Genomic DNA, 20,365 nt, shown 5'->3' on the forward strand with positions numbered 1-20,365 from the left:
GTTGCTTCTACTCAAAGAGACTTGCAAACAATTCTTGTGCAAGTGTTGTGCTACCAATTGGAAGTTCTACATCCCAGATACCTGTAGGTTAGAATGAGCACCATTCTGGGGCCTTCCTGTCAATGGCTTCACAGCACACTGTTCCCCCCAGGAATGTGAGGTCCCACCAACTGGATTGACTGACTAGAATTTGATCTTGAGTCCATCGTTTTGGCATCATCAGCACCAGTGAAATTGTGGAGTCATTCAGGTTTGTCTTTCCATGAAGGCAAACAGGGACCTTTTTCCCCCTATACATCACTTTTTTTCTCACCAGATTAGGGTCCTACAAAAAGGCAATCAATTGTGGAGAGATAAACACACCGGTACCAGTTGTCAAGTAGTGGTGGTGGTGGTGGAGGACAAACACAGGCACAAAGACACGCACATACAATGGGCTTCTTTCAGTTTCCATCTACCAAATCCACCCACAAGGTTTTGTGATTATAGTAGGAGACACTTGCCCAAGGTCCCCATGCAATGGGACTGAACCTGGGACCATGTGGTTGGGAAGCAAGCTTCTTACTACACAGCCATGGCCAACAGATGACATATTTTCTCATTTTCCCCACCTGATGCACAGAATATGACACTGAGCTAAACAAAACATCAGACAGGGTCCTCTAGGATACTCCATTACGTTTTTCACTGCAATGCTGAGGGAGCCTGCCTCTATGTGATCACTCGATATGGTAGAAATAGCAGCCAAATCTCCTCTAATTTACATCCAGTTGCATTAACAGAGCATGAACGCAGATGATAAAGTAGTCCAACATAATACTACATGTGGATGAAGGTTTATATACTGAAGGGAAGATGATAACATCATATATGCACAACCTCCACATCGTCTCACTCTAGTCGTCTTACGTAGCATCATTTAATATCTTGGCTAAACTTAGACGAATGATTATTGTTGTCATTGTAACAGGAGAGTGCTGCAAGGAACCACTGTTAACACCAAACACACACACACACACACACATATATATTTCTGATATATGTGTGTGTGCAAGTGTGTTTGGTGTATGTCGGTAGGATTTGTGTGTGTGTGTGTCTATGCGCATAGATGAGTTAATTAATAGACAACTAACTTACTTCTAAGAAGGAAATAAAATCTACTTATGCTCTATTTATAATTGCATAATGTGTAACAACAGGAACATAGAAAAAAAAAACCCCAAAACGGGGGGGGGGGTTGATTTTCACAGTGTTTATGACCAACCAATGCATCACACAGTTGATATCACACACAAAACAACACAAAGAAATATTAATAATAAATATATATATAAAACAAACAACACAGTTTCCATACTTTGAAAATAAGGTTTACAAGGAGAAATCACACAATAAGACAAAGCTGAGTACTTTAAATGGAAAATAAACACCAATTAGTTGAGGTAAGTTGTTATTTCAGGTATATTTGAGAAACTGTTTAAATATAATTAATGATTGTTAATTTGTTCTATTTTGATTTTTTTTTTTCATCTTAGAACTGAAAACAAAAAACTGTAAATTTGTTAAAATTATATAACAGGCTGTTTTTAAATCTTTTTATGACAAAAGAGTTGGGTTTTGTTTTTTTAATCGTTATCATGCTTCGTTTATAGAATCAGATTAACGTATTTATTTAACCCACACATTGTTGGCTTTAACTCAAATAAAACATATATATATATATATATATATATACACATACATGCACATATGCATACACACAGGTACATACACTTGACAATGTGTGTGTGTGTGTGTGTGTGTAGGTTCATGGACTGGTGGCTAGAGTGTTGCATGCTAACCACTATTTCAATTCCTGAACTGGGTGGTGTGTTGTGTTCTTGAGCAAGACACTTCATTTCACGTTGCTCTGCAATCACTTCAACATCTGACGTGTGGCATGTCATGCACCTGTACAGACAATGTCAATTTGATGGGGATGTGGGGATGTGGGGAGTGAGCTGATGTACCGCACAAACACTTGATCACATGTCATCTGTCATTTATGACAAAAGAGAACGCCACATCTTAAACACACACACACACACACACACACACACACACACAAAACACATATATATGTACAGCAAAGTGATAAAGCAGGGGTGTGGTAGTGGGGAGGAATCTCTCACTGCTAAGAAATATTTCTCTCATAGCAAGCATCTTGGACAGCCTCTGATAACCATGTCCAACTCCAGGCCTTTTCGTAGGACTTAGTTTCTAGATCCAGCAAAACCATCTGCACTCAGAGGAGAAACGGCAAAGGCAGGTCCTGGTTCCTTAAAAATGGTGCTTCAGGTGGATAGAACTCATCAGCTTTGGAAGGTATTTCATTCAAGAGAGGGAAAATTCTGGCTTTGAATCCTCTGCTGGCTTGCATACGGCCCCTTGCCCTTCCCATGGACAACATTGCCATCATCATCATCATCATTTAGCATCCATTTTCCATGCTTGCATGGGTGTTAGATATATATATATATATATATATATATATATATATATATATAAGCAATGTTAAATCTCTGAACGAGGTGTTATATATATATATATAAATTTAAAAATAGGGTAAAAAAATTGGATATTAATTAATATCAATTTAATACCAGGTAACAAGCACATTAAAAGAATCAGGGAGATTCAGAAAAAACATCTGAGATCTCAAAGGATTATTGCTCAGGATATATATATATATATATATATATATATATATATAGAAACTTACTTCATGGGGTACAGATATTTTCTTTGATACTTTTGTACTGAGAGTAAGTGTAAATTAGATCAGGCTTCAATATTATTTTAAGCATTGCTTCTGCCCAACGGGGAGTCAGCTCATTCACCGAAAGATTGACAGTTCGTATCCCAATGTTCAAATAGGTATCATGAAAGGTGCAGTTTACGACTTCAAGAAACAAGAGCTGTGGATGTAATTAACAAGCGCTTTGTTGATTTGAAGTACATAACTCAAATATGGGGTAGGGAACAGCTTCGAAAGGTCTACTGTTTTGAAGTCTGTAAATTTAATTCTTTACTTAATGGATATATCTAATTACCAAAAAAAAAGCCCAGAGCAATTAATTTTATTTATTTCATAAATATTGTTTTTATTGATAGCTTAGATAACGATATATTAAACTGTTATGAAATGTTGTAAGCTAAGTTACTATTTTCTTCAGAGCTTTCAGCTATAAAGTTAGAGAGTTCTTGACGCTAACATAAGGCAAACAGAGTAATGTCCCTTGTTTATAGACACTGACAAAAGATTAAAGAATAATGGTGTGGATTAAAAGAAATGAAAATACTAAAAAATTAAAATAAATTTATATGAAAACGTCAGTCAAGAGAATTTTTCAGAAGGTGGTCTGGAGTTTTCAAATCACCTGATATTTTCAACCCTTTCGCCCATGCTACTTTCCAGACTTGAAGTTAACCCTTGTTTCATGTTCTGAGCTATATAAAGCTTTCCTTTCAGAAGTCCTTCCCTCCACCCAGCCCCACCCACCCAAAAACAATTAGGGATCCGTATTGTGTATGATGCATGGACACCGGGGTGATATGTCCAGTGTATCATATGTGATACACAGGATAAGCATTTGAGCTTTTCTTTTTTATTTTCTTCTTCTACACGTTTAGATAAATCTTGTGGCTGAAAGTTGAATATTAAATACCTTCCAAAATATAATTTAACAGAAAAGAGAACAGTTTAAAAAAGAAAAACAGATAAAGGTTAATAAATAAAGAGCCGGGAACATTTTATTATTGTAACTTATGATGAAAGTAAACACGGTTTGTTTTAGAAACGTTGAGATGTATGGAAAGATACAGAAATAATTTTTTTTAATTCTCAAACGCCTGATAATGCGATATTCGCATTATCACATCGCATTTCAGAATCAAAAAAATTTATTTATGTATCTTTTATTATTGTGTTTCAACATTTGTAAATATAAAATGTAGAAAAGAGAAATATCAACGATTGAAGACTTTAAATAGAATAAACCTTGGAAAAACCGACATTTGTGAAAGTGAGATTAAAGTGTAGGGATCCCAGTGAAAGGTCTCATGCTACGACCATGAAATAATTTAGGGAACATTTATTATAACTTACTCTGCTTCTTCCTGCATACGCTTTCTGCGGCGGGCTTCGCGGCGTTCTTCGAGTGAACTCATGGCTATTTAGTCTGGGAAGCTTCGAAAAAGAAGGGATTCACTGTAAGAAGAAGAGAGAAAAAAAGGGTCATTACTATCTTCATACACACGCATGTGTCTGTGTGTGTGCATGGTGAAATAAGTTTTTATGATGAATTTTCTTTAATCAAGCCTAAAGAATTGTTTAATAACAAAATGAAGAATTTTATATCCTAATTAATATATCTTATTTATAAAATCACTAGAATAATCCCATTTTCAAACAAATAAATACAATTAAACATTTAAAACAATTGTGAATTAAATGTCAGAAAAGAAAAACAGCAACAGGGAAAATTTTAATTTAAGAAAAATGTGATTTATTTTCCTTCACGAGTTTTAGTACATTGCAGATATTTAAACGCAATAACAATTATAGTTCTTGGATTACATCTCTCTTTCTCTTCTCTCATATATATATATATATATATATATATATATATATATATATATATATATATATATATATATATATATTATACAAGAATAAGGGCAGGGAATCGTCAATTAGTAATAGAATTAATAATTAACAATTATGCCAAGTAGTTCAGTATGAAAAAAACCTTTATCGGTAAAATCATTTATCATCGTAAATATACAGGGATTAGCATTGAGTTGCTTCTCCAACATACTGAAAATTTAGAAATAGCAGTCAAAAAACTAACTGATTCTAAACTACAAATTTTTTGGGCTGATGAGACGGAATAGATTAATATCTTAACCGCGAAACGTTCGTATCCAATTAACTAAAGGCAGGTTTGTTTTTGCTTTTCACTCTGGTTTTTTGTTCTATGTGCGCCATAAATATCGCCATCCATTTAGAGAAAAATTTGTAGTTTAGAATCAGTTAGTTTTTTGACTGCTATTTCTAAATTTTCAGTATGTTGGAGAAGCAACTCAATGCTAATCCCTGTATATTTACGATGATATATATATATGTATATATATATATATATATATATATATATATATATATATATATATATATAGAGAGAGAGAGAGAGAGAGAGAGAGAGAGAGAAATTGTATGTGTGTGTGTATATATATATATATATATATATATATATATATATGCATGTATATGAGTATGTGTGTGTATGTCTGTTTGCGTGCATGTATGTACGTACGTATAAACAATTATCTAAATATGTGTCATCTTTTTAAGATATATTAGATATGTAAGTAAAATGGTACCAAGAGAAACAGAATGAGAAAAGTAGCAAAAGAGGGAGAGAGAGAGAGAGAGAGAGAGAGAGAGAGAGAGAGAGAGAGAGAGAGAGAGAGAGAGATTTGTCATTCTAAAGCAGGGGAGCTTAAATTTACAATATGTAGGTTTCTCCCCGTCTCCCCGTCTCACTTTCTTCTCGAGAAGAAATGATTCTTTCTTAACAATAAGCTGGACATTTTAAACGAAAATGTTTTCATTTTAACAATAATCTGAATGTGTGAAATAATTTTTTTTTTTTAATTATTTTTATTAATTTCGTCGGATATAAATTACAAAATTGTGTTTTTAATCAAGCTCTCTCTCCTAACGAAGCCACATTGCAGAGAAAAAAAGTCATGTGGGAGTTATTCCCCTTACACTATGCAATTATACTTTCGTTGGCAGGGTCCTTTTGATTGCAGATGAATAAATGTAAAATTACAGTAATTATTCGTTTAAAAGTTGCACTATTCTATACTTGAACTTAAATGAAGAGACTGGGGCGCAACATATCCATTGGGCAAAGCTAAAATTTGAAGGGAAAAAATTTTGCACCAAAATTTAACACTTAAGTTAGACATGACTTATACACGAATTAAAACGGTGTTTTTCGAAAATTCTTTTCTTTTAAGGAAAAGTACATACTACCGACCTATTTACAGATAAGACTTTATCAAGAAATCCAATACTCATACAGATTTAGAGGCGGTACGTTATAAATGTAGAATTTAACAGAAAGTGAGAGATAGAGAAAAGACAGAGATTATAAAGTTTTAAGTTAATACAAGCTAATGCTAAGTTTAGACCAAACAGGTGATATCGTTTTTCATCGAGGTATTATTTTGAGTGAATTTATCAGTGGAGTACGTTTTAAAAAATTCAGAGTTGGTGAGTGGATTTTAAATCGTTATACAGAGAACTCACTTTAGAAGTATCACAGATATTACGCATGTTAAAATAGTCATCTATATATCATAATTAATGTATATATAGCGTTAATAGGCCAGTTACTGTAGAATTTGTCCTGAGATAACAACTCTTATGAATGGGCTGTGTTTATCCATCCATTTTCTCTGCCCACTATTCCTAGAGAGTACATGAGGGTAGAGACCTCAGGTCCCTCCTTCATAAGGTCTTATAAGAAGCAACTGTCGTTACACTTTCCAGCAGGAACTCCAAGCGTGACCACCTGAAACTATGGATATTATCCGACCATTTCGTTCTTGGCCCACTCTTAGGTCTCCAGACTGGAATGCGGCATGCGATTCTTTCCTACGACAGTCTAATCTCAGTGCTGTGTTTAAAACACAATAAATATCAGAGGGAGAGGAAAATTCGTCCCACAAGTTCATAAGAATTGCTCTTAGAATAAATACACCTGTAACTGGCCTTTCGACAATCTGTATATATTAAGTATGATACATAGATGGCTATTTTCATTAAATATTGCCTCAGTTGCGTATACTGGATATTTTAAAATTTTCCTGTATAAAAACAAAAATAAACAAAGACATTTTGCTACTCTGCAATAATTACTATTGCTAATCTTTCGCAGATAAAGCGATGAAATTGTAACTGTGGCAACAAAGTCGGGGGAGTGCAGGATCCAGTAAGAAAACTAACAATAGTTGTTTCCCTTCACTGGCACGCATTTTTCGCTTTCGTGGAAATGGGTCTCTCTACACCAGTGCTCCGCAACCGGTTTGCCGCGGCACACTTGTGTGTCACGAGACGATGCTAGGTGTGCCGCAGTGTAACCAGAACATAATTTTTTTCCTTATACTTTTAGTTCAGGTGTATTGCCGAATTTCGAAAAGAATATAAGTGTCCCGCAAGTGAGAAAAGGTTGCGGAGCACTGCTCTATACTATAAATCAGAGGTTCTCAAACCTTTTGGGCCACCGCCCTCCTCATGTCCACGTAATACCCTCAGTGCCCCCACCCCTGTTTTTATGTATAAATAAATATTTTATATTTCACTAATTTATATATATACTATGAATCATTTGATATTTAATATAATATATAATTTGTATATAATAATATTAAAATTAATTCATAGCGTCCCCCAATCCACTGCTTTCCTCCCAACGCCTCCTTTTTCTCTACTGTCCCCCACCCCCTTAGACACCAGCGCCCATCTGAACCGTCTCATTACCCACCGGGGGGGGGGTAGCGCCCACTTTGAGAACCTATGCTATAAATGATATATTTCTTACAACGAAAATGGACGAATTGGTAGGGGCTTCCATAAATCACCCTGCATTTTCAGATGAATAAGTATGGAAGCATGGTTTATTTATTGATGTGTGTGTGTGTGTGTGTGTGTGTGTGTGTGTGTGTGTGTGTGTGTGTGTGTGTGTGTGTGTCCACCACCACCGCTTGACAACCGGCGTTGGTGTATTTAATTCCCGTAACTTAGTGGTTCGGCAAAAGTTTGACAAAGTAAGTACTGGCTTTTAAAAAATAACTGCTGGGGTCAGTTCATTCGACTGAAAATTCTTCCAAGTGGTTGCCCCAGCATGGCATCATTGAAAAATATTTTAGTTTCTGTTCATTAAAAAAGTGAATGCATTTTAACGCACATGACTTTTTTTTCCCCCTTTTTTCTCTTCTTTTTCTTTTTGTTCTAATTGTTTCAGTCACTGGACTGCGGTCATGCTGGGGCACCGCCTTGAAAAGTTTTAGTCGAATAAATCGATCCCAGTGCTTATCTATTTTAAAGCCTGCTGCTTATTCTATTGCGAACGTAAAGAAACCAGCAACAGTTGTTAAGACACACACACGTCAAGCTACGTCTATCAAATTCACTTACAAGTTAATGGTCAGCTCGGAACTTTATTAGAAAACACTTGCGTTAGATTCCACGCGGTGGTACTGAACTGGAAACCACGTGGTTGCAAAAAGAGCTCATTAACTACACAGTGGTTATAAAGTTAACTGTAACTACACTAAGTTCAAATTGATAGACGGCACCCAACCCCAATCATTCTTTAAAACGTTGGTAATGTTTTTAAAAATATTTCAATGTTCAGGTGTTCTCCAGCTTTTGTGAAATCAGGTGCAAACCTCCACAAATATCTCTCGAGTTGTCAGATAAATTCGTTCGTGGTTTTACACCTTTCTTTAATCTTTCTCATGTAATTTAAATTGATGCGAAAAATATCTTTATCGAGGTATTTCAAGGGATTCTGTAGCTCCATTGTTCCTCTAAAACTTTTGTTTATCATTTTTGAAATTTGAATAAAAAGTTGCCCATTTTCAAACATATTGACGATAGCGTGCCAACTGGAGAAAAACGAATGAATCTATCTGACAACCCATAAGATTTTTGTTTTTTCTTTTTTTGTTTCTAGCTATGGCAACCTTCTTCATTGTTGTCCTAAAATGTTGTCTTAAAATGTTGTCACAAAGATTACGTAACTTCGGGACACATTTCGAACGTTTGTGATTGTAGATATTTTAACGAAAATGTTCGGCTGCTGTCTTAGCAAGTTAAATGACTTTCACAAACGCTCCTTTGTTAGTTTGTATTGTCCCAAGAATTAAGACTTGAAACATGCGGTCCCAGCACTTAAAGTTGGTAGGGATTTGTTTGTGGAAAGATTTTGACGGCTGAAGCAACAATTCAAGTGACTCGCATAACGAAACTCTTTTTGTTGGCTCGTGTCTATATTTAAAAATGCTTAAGATGTGTGCATATACCTTAAAAATACATTGAACAAATAAATACACGGTGTGTGTGTGTGTGTTCGCCACGACAAGACCCTCAAGTGGGTCAAAATTGTTGATTGTCCTGCATTTTTCTGATTTTCTGCTCGCCTAGCGTCACCATTCTTTTTGCACAATTTTCTTTAACTCTTAATTCATGCGATTCTCACCAAATTATGGAACTTCGGTGTTGTTACATTTTTGCCTTTGTAAACAGTCTTTTATCGTTCCCTTGTTTCACTCATTGGAGTGCGGCCATGCTGGGGCATCACTTCGAAGGCTTTTAGTTTTAAAAAAAAATCGACTCGTTTTTTTTTTGTTTTTTTTTAAGTCTGGTCTTTATTCTTTTTGTATTTTTTGTCGAACGGCTAAATTACGGAGACATAAACAAACCAACACCGATTGTCAAGCAGTGAGGGAGACAAAAGCACACACACACACAAACGTGAAATATGCGACGGGCTTCTACATAGTTTCCATTTATCAAACTCACTAACAAAATATTAGTCGGCCCAGAGCTATATTAGAAGACACTTGTCCAACATGCTGCCCAATGGAACTGAAACCAAAATCGTATGGTTACAAAGCGGATTTAAGTTATATATCTAACGCTTGCCAGACAGCCATGTTACCAACAACACTATGCCCTGCCCGACACTCTTATTTTTAAAATTATGTGTTAATAGCAATCTGTGCATCATACTTAAATCTTATACATCATTGAAAGCCTAATTAATTGTAGTATTTTTCCCGGGACAGTATTTCTTATAGACGTACATTGTTAAAAACACACAAATATATCAGTAGCAGACGAAAATCGTCCAGCAACGATAACGGCATTACTAAATGAGCATGTCTGCATCTTTAGAATTCGTCAGTAGCAAGTATCTATTATCAAATGCATGTTTAGACAAAATCAACCAGGACTGATATAGTAAAACAGTGATTAAAAAACAAACTTTACTAATGTTACAAATAGCCGCCAGGCTCGGTAAAAATTAATTATAAGCGACAAGCGCTATACGTCAATAAGAGATGCTATCTTGAGACGAATATCCCAGTTTATCAGGCTCTCAACGACCTATCTGCTCCAAATATGATACGCAAATTCCTATTCTGAACTAAAACTGCTTCGTTCGTTCATAGCGAATTTTAATGCGGAAATTTCTGACATATTTTTAAAAGAATTTTTAACCTTCACTACACTGTAGTTTAATTAATTATTTTTTTTTAAATAACGCAGCCTAAACAGTATCGGATTTTTTTTACTAAAGTCTAACATCGTGAGATATTAGATCTTTGATCAATGCTTCATACATTTAGGAGGCGCAATGGCCCAGTGGTTAGGGGAGCGGACTCGCGGTCGGAGTATCGCGGTTTCGATTCCCAGACTGGGCGTTGTGTGTGTTTATTGAGCAAAAACATCTAAAGCTCTACGAGGCTCCGGCAGAGGGTGGTGACGACCCCTGTTGTACTCTTACTTTCGCTTTTTCTTCCTGTTTCTTGGGTAACGCTGCGATGGACTGGCGTCTCGTCCAGCTGGGGGAAACACATACGCCATGGAAACCGGGCCCATGAGCCTGGTTAGGCTTTAAAAGGGCGCATAAAATAAAAATCATATATTTAGGGTTAATTCTCATCGAAATATTAACAAAATGCTAAACTGTTTTGTTTTGTTCCTTTTTTTTTTATATATTTTAAACTCAACTCAAATACTATGAAATAATTATCAGGACACCATTCCCGTTCCTCTGTTTTAAAATTCCAGACAGCTTGCCTATATTGCTTGCCAAATGGTCATCCCTTTATATTCTGTGTACAAACCATGTCATAATTTCAACAAACTTTATTTATTCACGAAAAAGAAGAGAAAACATTTTTTTTCTTTTCGTCTCACTTAAGCTTGTTAACAACGGGAGTTATCTCCCATAGACTTATGCCAAACATCAAACTCTGTTAATATCTGGGGGCGGGGAATGCATGAAAATTGACGCCAAAAACGAGTGGAAAGCAGTTCTTTGAAGATTTGTACAACACATCAACAATCACTAATTTCAATGAACGCCATTTGAACTAACCCATTAAGTCCCAGAGTACTTAAATTTCTGAATATTACTTTTAAATTTTTACAGATGATTGAAAATAAGTTAAAATGAAAAAAAAAAAATTATTAAATCTCATTTACTTGAAGTAGAAATGGAAATACTCCGTGTACTATAAATAGGACACTGAGATAATGTGATATAGCTTATTTAATGTTCTCATTTAGTGTCCTATTTATAGGACAGTGGGAATTAACGGGTTAACGCAAAAAAAGTAGCATTTTATGGTTATTTGGCAGCTGTATTCTTCCTCCACAAATTCTATTTATCATTTCCGAAATTTGAATAAATTCTACCTCTTTTCAAACATATAATGATAGAGTAACAGAAAGGAAGAAGAAAAAAACCCAACGAATTTATCTGACAACTCAGTAAAACAAAATGGCGTGTATGACTCTCTACATGGAAACATTGGCAGTTGTCTGTTTTCCAAGGATACCAGTTACACGATATGGAGTATTCTCCAAGACAATTTGGTCTGTTGTAACATTCATTATATTATTTTACCTCGTGTTTATGTATTTTGTCAACTCTAGAGAGGTACAAATTAATGGTGATCTGGAGAAGGTTTATCTTGTCTTTAATAGCAAAATTGTTCCATAACCAACTAAAATGTAACAACTTGATACACAAACGCATTTGAAATACCTTAATGAACAACAATAGATAAAAAATGAAAAATGTTATCAATTCTTCTAGCAGAGTTTTAAATATCACACAGATATAGTTTATATTCAATGTTTGAAATATCAAAGGAACCTCAACGTCGTCTGACTTGCTAGAAATAACAGCTAAATTCCGCATATCATACCCTAGTAGCTTTAAAAGAAAGTCACATCGGCTAAAATAGTCCTCAGTACACCATGCCTGAAAAATAATCGAGGATGGTCATAGATGGAACGCTCTTGAATATTCAAGGATGGCTCGGGGTTAAACAACAACTAAGCAGTGATTGTGTGTGTGTGTGTGTGTGTGTGTGTGTGTGTGTGTGTGTGTGTGTGTGTGCGTGCGTGCGTGTCCTCTTCCATCACTGCTTGTCAACCGGTGTTGGTTTGCTTACGTACCAGTAACTTAACGGTTCAGCAAAGAATAAGTACTAAGCTTTAAAAAAAAAAACCAAGTCCCTGGGTTGATTAAAACCTTTCAAAGCGGTGCCCCAGCATGGACGCAGTCCAATGACTGAAACATGTATAAAGTAGATTGTATTGTATTACTCTAATATCTTGTCTGAACGAGGAAATGTGTTCCGTCTGAGAGTAAAATCAGCAAAGAGTCTGTCTTCAGGGAGAAATGGTTTTTCTTCATTAAAACCAAAAGAATTTCTGCTATTCAAGAGCTTCCCTTCAGAACCCTTGGGTGCACGTACACCCAGCGGGTTCTCAAAATAGAAGCCAATTTGAAATGAGGCACTGAAGCAATTAATGAGTGTGAATTGGTAGGGAAATTAAAATTTGATGTTATCGCAAGCATAACAAAATCTCCATATCGAGAGCAAAAGGAATAACGTTTCCAAAAACAAAATGGCTGACAGTTTCTTCTTCTTGTGGAAATACTCGGCTACAGAGCAGACTCAAAAGTAAGTCAACCTATAACAATAATAACCATTTCTGTTATAAACACAAGAACTGAAATTTTGTGGGGGGAGAAGACCAGTCGATTACATCGACCCAATATTTGACTGGTACTTATTTCATCGATCCTGAAAGGGTAACAGGAAAAGTCGACCCCGTATGACCGCAGTCCAATGATTGAAACAAGTAAAATTGTCTATCAATGATTTGCATTGTCTAAATGTTCCTTCTTCTCAACCCTTCAGATCCCGCATTCTCTATTACACCCGTTCTTTTCTTTCCAAAACGTTGGAACTCTGGAATGCTCTCTCAAGCCATGTCTTTCTCGCTACCGTTGATTTGACATCAGTTTAAACAGAATATTAATGGTTTCGAATTCACAATCTCAAAGACCCTACAAAGGCTGCGAATACAGTCCCTTTCTCCAGACCACACTAAAAAAATGAACTCAATCTCCTTCTTTTTCGTGAGGGACAGAAAATTTCGTTATTACCAACGGAAGTAGTATTAATTCAGAATAGTATTTTGTATATTATACTTGACGCAGATGTACTGCAGAAAGCCCTGAAATCGCAGTATTCATATCGAGAAAGCATTTTGCATAGATGTATAATGTTTAAAAAAACAGAAATATATCAGTAGCAGAGTAGATATATTCAAAGAATGTTTAAAGAACTGCAGCTTGTGTTGAGAAGCTGGTTTTGGAAGCATGTATAAAAGGTGGGGGAGATGTTGCACGGTAAGGAAACCTGGGCATTGATGGTGGAAGATCAATTGGAAACTGGAGAAAATGAAATGAGAATATTTCATTGAATGTTGAATGTCGATCTACATGGAAGGGACCTGAGTGAGTCGAGAGTGGCTGCGTGTATGTAAGATATTGATTAACAGGTAGAGAGATGACGACTGAACGGATAGGGATGTGGTGTAAATAGTTGATGAATGATGGATGAAAAACATTAGTGGAGAGTAACTGGAGAAGTACGTTTAGTTAAGTATTTATTTATGCCACAGAACCTCTCAAAACTGGACACCAATATCTAAGCATTATCAAAGAAGACCAATGTAAGTGATCCCCACAAACTATGAACCAACAAACACTTTCCCCTTCACAAGAATAAGGAACAACCCAGAATAATGAAAGTAACAAACGTATATGCCCATCATCAGCTGCCAAACGGATATCACTATGGTTTCTGCATGTGCGTATATATATATATATATATATATATATATATATATATATATATATATATATATATATATATATATATATATATATATATATATATATATATATAAAACTTACTGTGAAACGCCGGTGTTTTAATGGTGGCAGCTGATGAAGGAGATGTTTCTATGTGGCTTGCTTGTTTGTTGTACCTTGTTTATCATTTTGTCCATGTTCTTTTGCCACGTCATGTACCCAGTTATGTATCTATGTGCACATGTAGATGAAGGTATGTACATACATGTACATATATATGCATATACTCATATATTGTTTATATATATATATATATATATATATATATACATACATATACGTGTATATTATGGATAAATATTCTTAATCCAAAAATAATTTTTAATTATTTTCAAATTAAAATACCATAAGTTTTAAATTAAATTCTCGTTTGTCTTAAACCAAATAAAACCCAGCCAGTAAAAATCTGACAAGCCATTTTTTTCTTCTCCAGTTCAGACTCTGATGTACATGTAGTGTGTGTGTGTATAGATAGATGTTGGAAATTGTGGCGTGGGGTGTGTGTGTGTTTTTTCACTTTTTTATCAGTTGATGAGAATTTTTCTAAGATATTAACAGATGTTTTACAATGAGATTGCTGGAATTTTAGTAACTAATCCTAAGCCATAACAGAAAATAGCTTTTTGAATGTTTGTTCTGTCACAAACGTTTAGACAACTGTAACTGCGTATATGTATGTGTGTGAGTATATATATACGTCTGTGTGTATTTGTATGTGTGTGTGTGTATTTGCATATATTTGTGTCTAGACCTGTTGGTGCATACATGTTTGTAACTATGTATATGTGTTTATATATGAATATTTGTGTGTCTTATATATGCATATGTATAACGTGTGTGTTATGTCTTTTTATGTTTTGTTGAACTTAGTAGTTCAACAAATAGCAATTGATAAAATAAGTACTAGGCTAAAATATGTCCAGGAGTGAGTAAGATTGATTAAACCCCAGCAGACGATAACCTTACATGGTTGCAGTCTAACGACTGGAAACAATAAAAGAACACATACACGTACACACACACACACATCTACATACATGCATAGACATACATCCGTCTATACATACATATACAGGCATGCATCCGCCCATATACACATACATACTTGCACCCGCACATACATACACGAGTGCAAACACACACACACATCACATGCCTACATACACACATACATACAGATATGCATACACACGCGTTTGGTATCTTAATGTCCGGTTCTTTGTGATTTGACTAATGTCCTACTGCAACTTTTGTTCATTGGAATAGGAGGCATCTCCGGTACCATATAGACACATATATATACTATTTCAATATTAATGGCTAGCAAGGACACAGTATTTCGTTTTGCGACCATTAGACACTACAAAGTATATTAAAGGCCTACAAGTCAATATTGTGTGATGTTAAGACGACGAGCTGGCGGAATCGCTAGCACGCCGGGCGAAATGTTCAGCGGTATTTCGTCTGTCTTTACGTTCTGAGTTCAAATTACGCCGAGATCGACTTTGCCTTTCATCGTTTCGGGGTCGATAAATTCCCCCCAAAACTTCGGGCCTTGTGCCTAGAGTAGAAAAAAATAATATTGTGTGATGTTAGGGCGGCGAGAAATGCTTAGCGATATTTCGTCTGCCGTTATGTTCTGAGTTCAAATTCCGCCGAGGTTAGCTTTGCATTTCATCCTTTCGGGGTCGATTAGATAAGTACCAGTTACGCACTGGGGTCGATGCAATCTTTGTTTGTCCTCTCTATGTTTAGCCCCCTGTGGGCAATAAAGAAATAAATATTGTGTGATGTTCTCATTTTAAAGTTTATCTGCAGATTTCCTACAGAATTCAGAGCATCGTAACTCTCATCACAGGCTTTGAATTCTAAAGAAAATCCGTACAGACAAACCATTACTATAATAGGAGGTCGAACACATGGCTTATTGCATTGTACTCCATACCACAAAACCGGAAGTTACTCGGAATTTCTGTCTAGCATCAAACAATCCACCCACCCAGATGTTCTTCTCCTTCCCACACACCCTCTTAACGCATCTACATGCTTGGGAGGAATTTTTGTGTTTGCGTGTGTAGGAGACTATACGACTATGCATTCTTCCTTCCCTTTTTCTCTTTCTTGCATCCTCATCAGCTTCATCTATACACCGGCAATCCTCTACCCATCCACTGTACCAATTTATATCTGTCCCGTATAGCCAAACCGTTCCTATTTCTATTCCTAGAACCACATAACTCATTCCATTTGGTCATTAATTAGTGACTAACTTTTAACTCAATGTATCATCCACTTGATCTGATTACTAATCCTTCTGGGAGAAGAAAGAAGCTAAAAAAAAAAAGGCTGATATCTGAGACTATGTTGTATAATGCAATCTTAGATAGACAATGCCTGGAAAGAAAAAAGAAAAAGATGGGATGGTCATTGCTGGATTGTTGGAATGCTTTTACTCATATGTCTGTGCTTAAGCAGAGATAACTAACCTGGGGAATAATTATTTGAAGATTATACTGATGAAACTTTCAGACATGATTTAAGAGAAAGAGAGGGAGTGGGGAGAGAGAGAGAGGGAGAGAGAAAGGGGGGGGAGAGAGAGGGAGAGAGAAAGGGGAGAGAGAGAGAGAAAGGGGGAGAGAGAGAGAAAGGGGGGGAGAGAGAGAAAGGGGGAGAGAGAGAAAGGGGGAGAGAGAGAGAGAAAGGGGGAGAGAGAGAGAAAGGGGGAGAGAGAGAAAGGGGGAGAGAGAGAAAGGGGGAGAGAGAGAAAGGGGGAGAGAGAGAAAGGGGGAGAGAGAGAAAGGGGGAGAGAGAGAAAGAGTGTGTGTGTGATGAGAGAGGATGAAGATGATTTTAGTCAAAGAAAGAAATATTTAATTTGGTTCCAGTAATTTTTATTTTAGTTCCTTATTGGTCTGCTCATTCTTTTTATTTTCATTCTTGCACTCTCTCTCTCTCTCTCTTTCTCTCTTCCTCTAATAGTCTTTCATTTCTCACTTTCATTCCTACACAGTCTCACTTTCTCTCTCTCTCTCTCTCTCTCTCTGATGTCCTACACTACCTCTCTCTGCATTTTTATTGTTTCTTTCCTCTCTTTCTCTCTGTCCATAAATACAAGAAAAGCATAAATAAAGGGCTTTACATATTCATTTGTCATCGTAGACTGATACAAATTTCAGAGGCATTCGTAGTTCCATTTATGCAATCAGTCAATTGATCAATTCAAAAAAATTGAACCACTTTAACAAAGGATTACCTGAAGTTCTATAATAATCTGAAAACCTTTTGTTAACCTGATGCATTTGTATTAGCAGAGAACTTAAGAAGTGTTTTGCCCAGATTAATAATCTCTTATTAATAACTCTTTATATACATACATACATACATACATACATACACATACATACATACACATATGTATATATATATATATATATATATACTAGGGGTGCCACAATGTAATGTCACATTTCATGTGATGCATTTAAATCAACATAAAACATATCATAAATATATTTATTCGTTTAAAATGTAATTGTCATTGTTAGCAATAACATTTCCCCACTTCAAAACCATCTTTCTGATTCTTCAGGCAAAAAAAAGAAACCAGGTTCTTTAGAAGAGAAAAATGGTTGGAGTGCCAGTTTGACAATGTTCCTGCTTTTTAATGTTTTCCAATTGGTTAACTGTTCAAGTGACCAAAATAAGAGAAAACCTGATGGTTTTAGGTCTTGTGAATGGAGAAGATGAGTTAGAGCTTCCTAACCAAATGAATTTATCCTTCCTTCGGTTACCTACTTTATTCTTAAGGGGGGACAGCTCATGAGGTACCCCCTTTCCTTCTTTATGCACTTTCTCAATCTGTTTGAGATGCTCTTGTATTGTGGACCAAGGTTTATTCAGCCTCTGGGGAAAGTCGCCACTACTTTGACATGAATCCTCTCTGATGGCTGTTTTCACTGTGTCATTATTGAGAACAACTGATTCCGCCGAGGTCAACTTTGCCTTTCATCCTTTCAAGGTTGATGTTTGTCCACATTAATGTTTGATCAAAAACTACTCTGATTGGTTGATTGCAAGAACATCTTTTATTGGCTTAGAAACAACTTGTGGTGACGTCAGACTATTTACTTGAAAATACATTGCTTTTGGTGTCCCCAATATAAATTTCACTTTTCACATATTCACACATTATTCAATGTATCTAACTGTTTTGTCTGTCTCCATGTGTCCATTCATCAGTCTACCTATTATCCATTTATTCATGTCTGTCTATCCATCTGTCTGTCTATGTCTATCTATCATTCACTTCTTTCTCAATCTTTCCTTTATTTCTCCCTGTTTATTACGACAGACTTAGAAATGCCATGCAAAAGAAAGAATTTAATGCATTACTCAAGCCTTTCCTTCCTCACTCCCCGCACATGATATGGTTTAGTATTTTTCGTTTGCTATTTCTCTTCCTATCTAATCAGTTCAAGCATGATTCATGGATAGACACAGCTAAATTTACCATTTATACTCCACCCACCACTCTCTCTCTCTCTTTCTCTCTCTCTCTCTCTCTTCACTTTCTTTTTCTCTCTTTCTTTTCTTTCAGGATTGTCATCTCCTCTCTCCATATCTTTCATTCTGTCTACATTTCAGTATGTGTGTGTAACCTCCTCCTCCAACATGTCTGTCACATTGATATGAAAATGTACCACACAATCCCCTCATTCTCATTTCCATAAACACAAGCAATTGCTGTTGTTTGACCCTTTGCCTGTTCTACGCCTCACACGATACACAGAAACATGTTTCCCTTTTGTCCATGCATTATATTCGATACACATTTCTAATTTGTTTCCAGCCACCAGGACTCATGAAAGGAAAGCTTCATATAACACAGTACCTAAACAAATTCCTTGAACAGGCAAAGGGTTGATGTCACAGATAGGCTCACAATAAAGACGCATTTTTCATAACACTTCTCAACCATATCACATTATAACTGTCTTTTCTAACAGAAATTGCTTAATCCTTTTCCTGTGCTGTGTATCACATGTAATACACAGGACATGTTTTTCTGGTATCTTTGCATCATATAACGATACATATTCTCCAATTTTTTCAAGCACAAGTGTAACTTGGGACTAAGAAAGCTTTATGTTACTCAGAACACGTGAAACAAGGGCAAACTAAATGTGTGTCAACAAGCATGGATGGCTGGGACAAAGTTATGAAAATGCTTTGAGTAGGCAAAGGGTTAAGTAACCCGGTTTAAGTTTGTAGGTAAGACCTCAATCAAATACTTAAATATGATTAATGTTTGAAGAATTATCCATCAATCCATTATACATGATATAAGAAGGTTGATTGATCATCTTATTGGTTTCCATTGATCTTCAGCACTTCTCTAAATCTCCTTCTAGCATAATTAAGGTATGAAGTTTGGACGTGACATACCCAACACCTTGAACTTATTCTATTGGTCTTTTTGCCAAATTGCTAGCTTACAGGGACATAAACAAACCAATACCAGCTGTCAAGAGGTGCAAATAAACACACACACACACACAGACACACACACACACAGTCACACACACACACAGTCACACACACACACACATATATGTATGTATATAATTATCAGGTGATAATCTAGTAGCTCTGCATCGGCAAGGCTTGAAAAAATATGGTAAAAAGTGAAAGGGATACAGTGTACTTGGCATGAGGAGTGGAATATTGGACATTTCGGATTCAATCCTTCATCAAGGGGCAGAGAAAAAAAGAAGAAAAAGATGAAAAAGTCAAACAGCTGAGAGGATGTAAACTCTGACTTTCTTTCTCTTTTTCTTCTCTTTTTCTTTGCCCCCTAACAAAGGATTGAATCCAAAACATTCGATATTTCACTTCCTCCCACCAAGTTCACTGTACCCTTTTCACTTTTTCTATATATTATATGTAAATGTGATAATTCTCTGTAAAGTAGGAAACAGTGACTAATTATATTATGATAAAACAGATTAAGTTTGAGAGATTATATCAAAATAGATTGTCTTATCAATGATTGGTAGCCATTGGAATGTAGGGTCAAATGCATTGCCATATTTGTTCTAGATGTCAAAGTATAAATCTTGTTGAGGTTAACCTTGCTTTTGTGTTCTTTCACAATCAATAATGAAAACACCAAGTGCTGATGCAACCCCTCTCATTTTCCAGCAGCTGATTTTTGGGTTTGCCAATGAGTCGAGGCTGAGAGCGCAAACAAAAAGGTGTGCACGTCAGCATGTGACTATATA

At 35.9% G+C, this 20,365-nt stretch overlaps 1 protein-coding gene across 25 annotated transcripts in view; it reads right to left on the minus strand.

The window, feature by feature from the left end:
- LOC128248317 (uncharacterized) overlaps positions 1-20,365 on the minus strand; it is a 167,708-nt gene that overhangs the window by 113,175 nt on the left and 34,168 nt on the right. For all 25 annotated transcript variants that reach the window (XM_089354667.1, XM_089354663.1, XM_089354665.1 and 22 more), the window contains exon 2: positions 4,148-4,249. In XM_089354667.1, the coding sequence (XP_089210793.1) occupies positions 4,148-4,209 (62 nt within the window). In that variant the 5' untranslated portion in view covers positions 4,210-4,249. The remainder of the gene's footprint in view (positions 1-4,147; positions 4,250-20,365) is intronic.

The sequence above is a fragment of the Octopus bimaculoides genome, chromosome 7 (genome assembly GCF_046866305.1).
Source record: "Octopus bimaculoides isolate indiv1 chromosome 7, ASM4686630v1, whole genome shotgun sequence".
NCBI classification, from domain to species: Eukaryota; Metazoa; Mollusca; class Cephalopoda; order Octopoda; family Octopodidae; genus Octopus; species Octopus bimaculoides.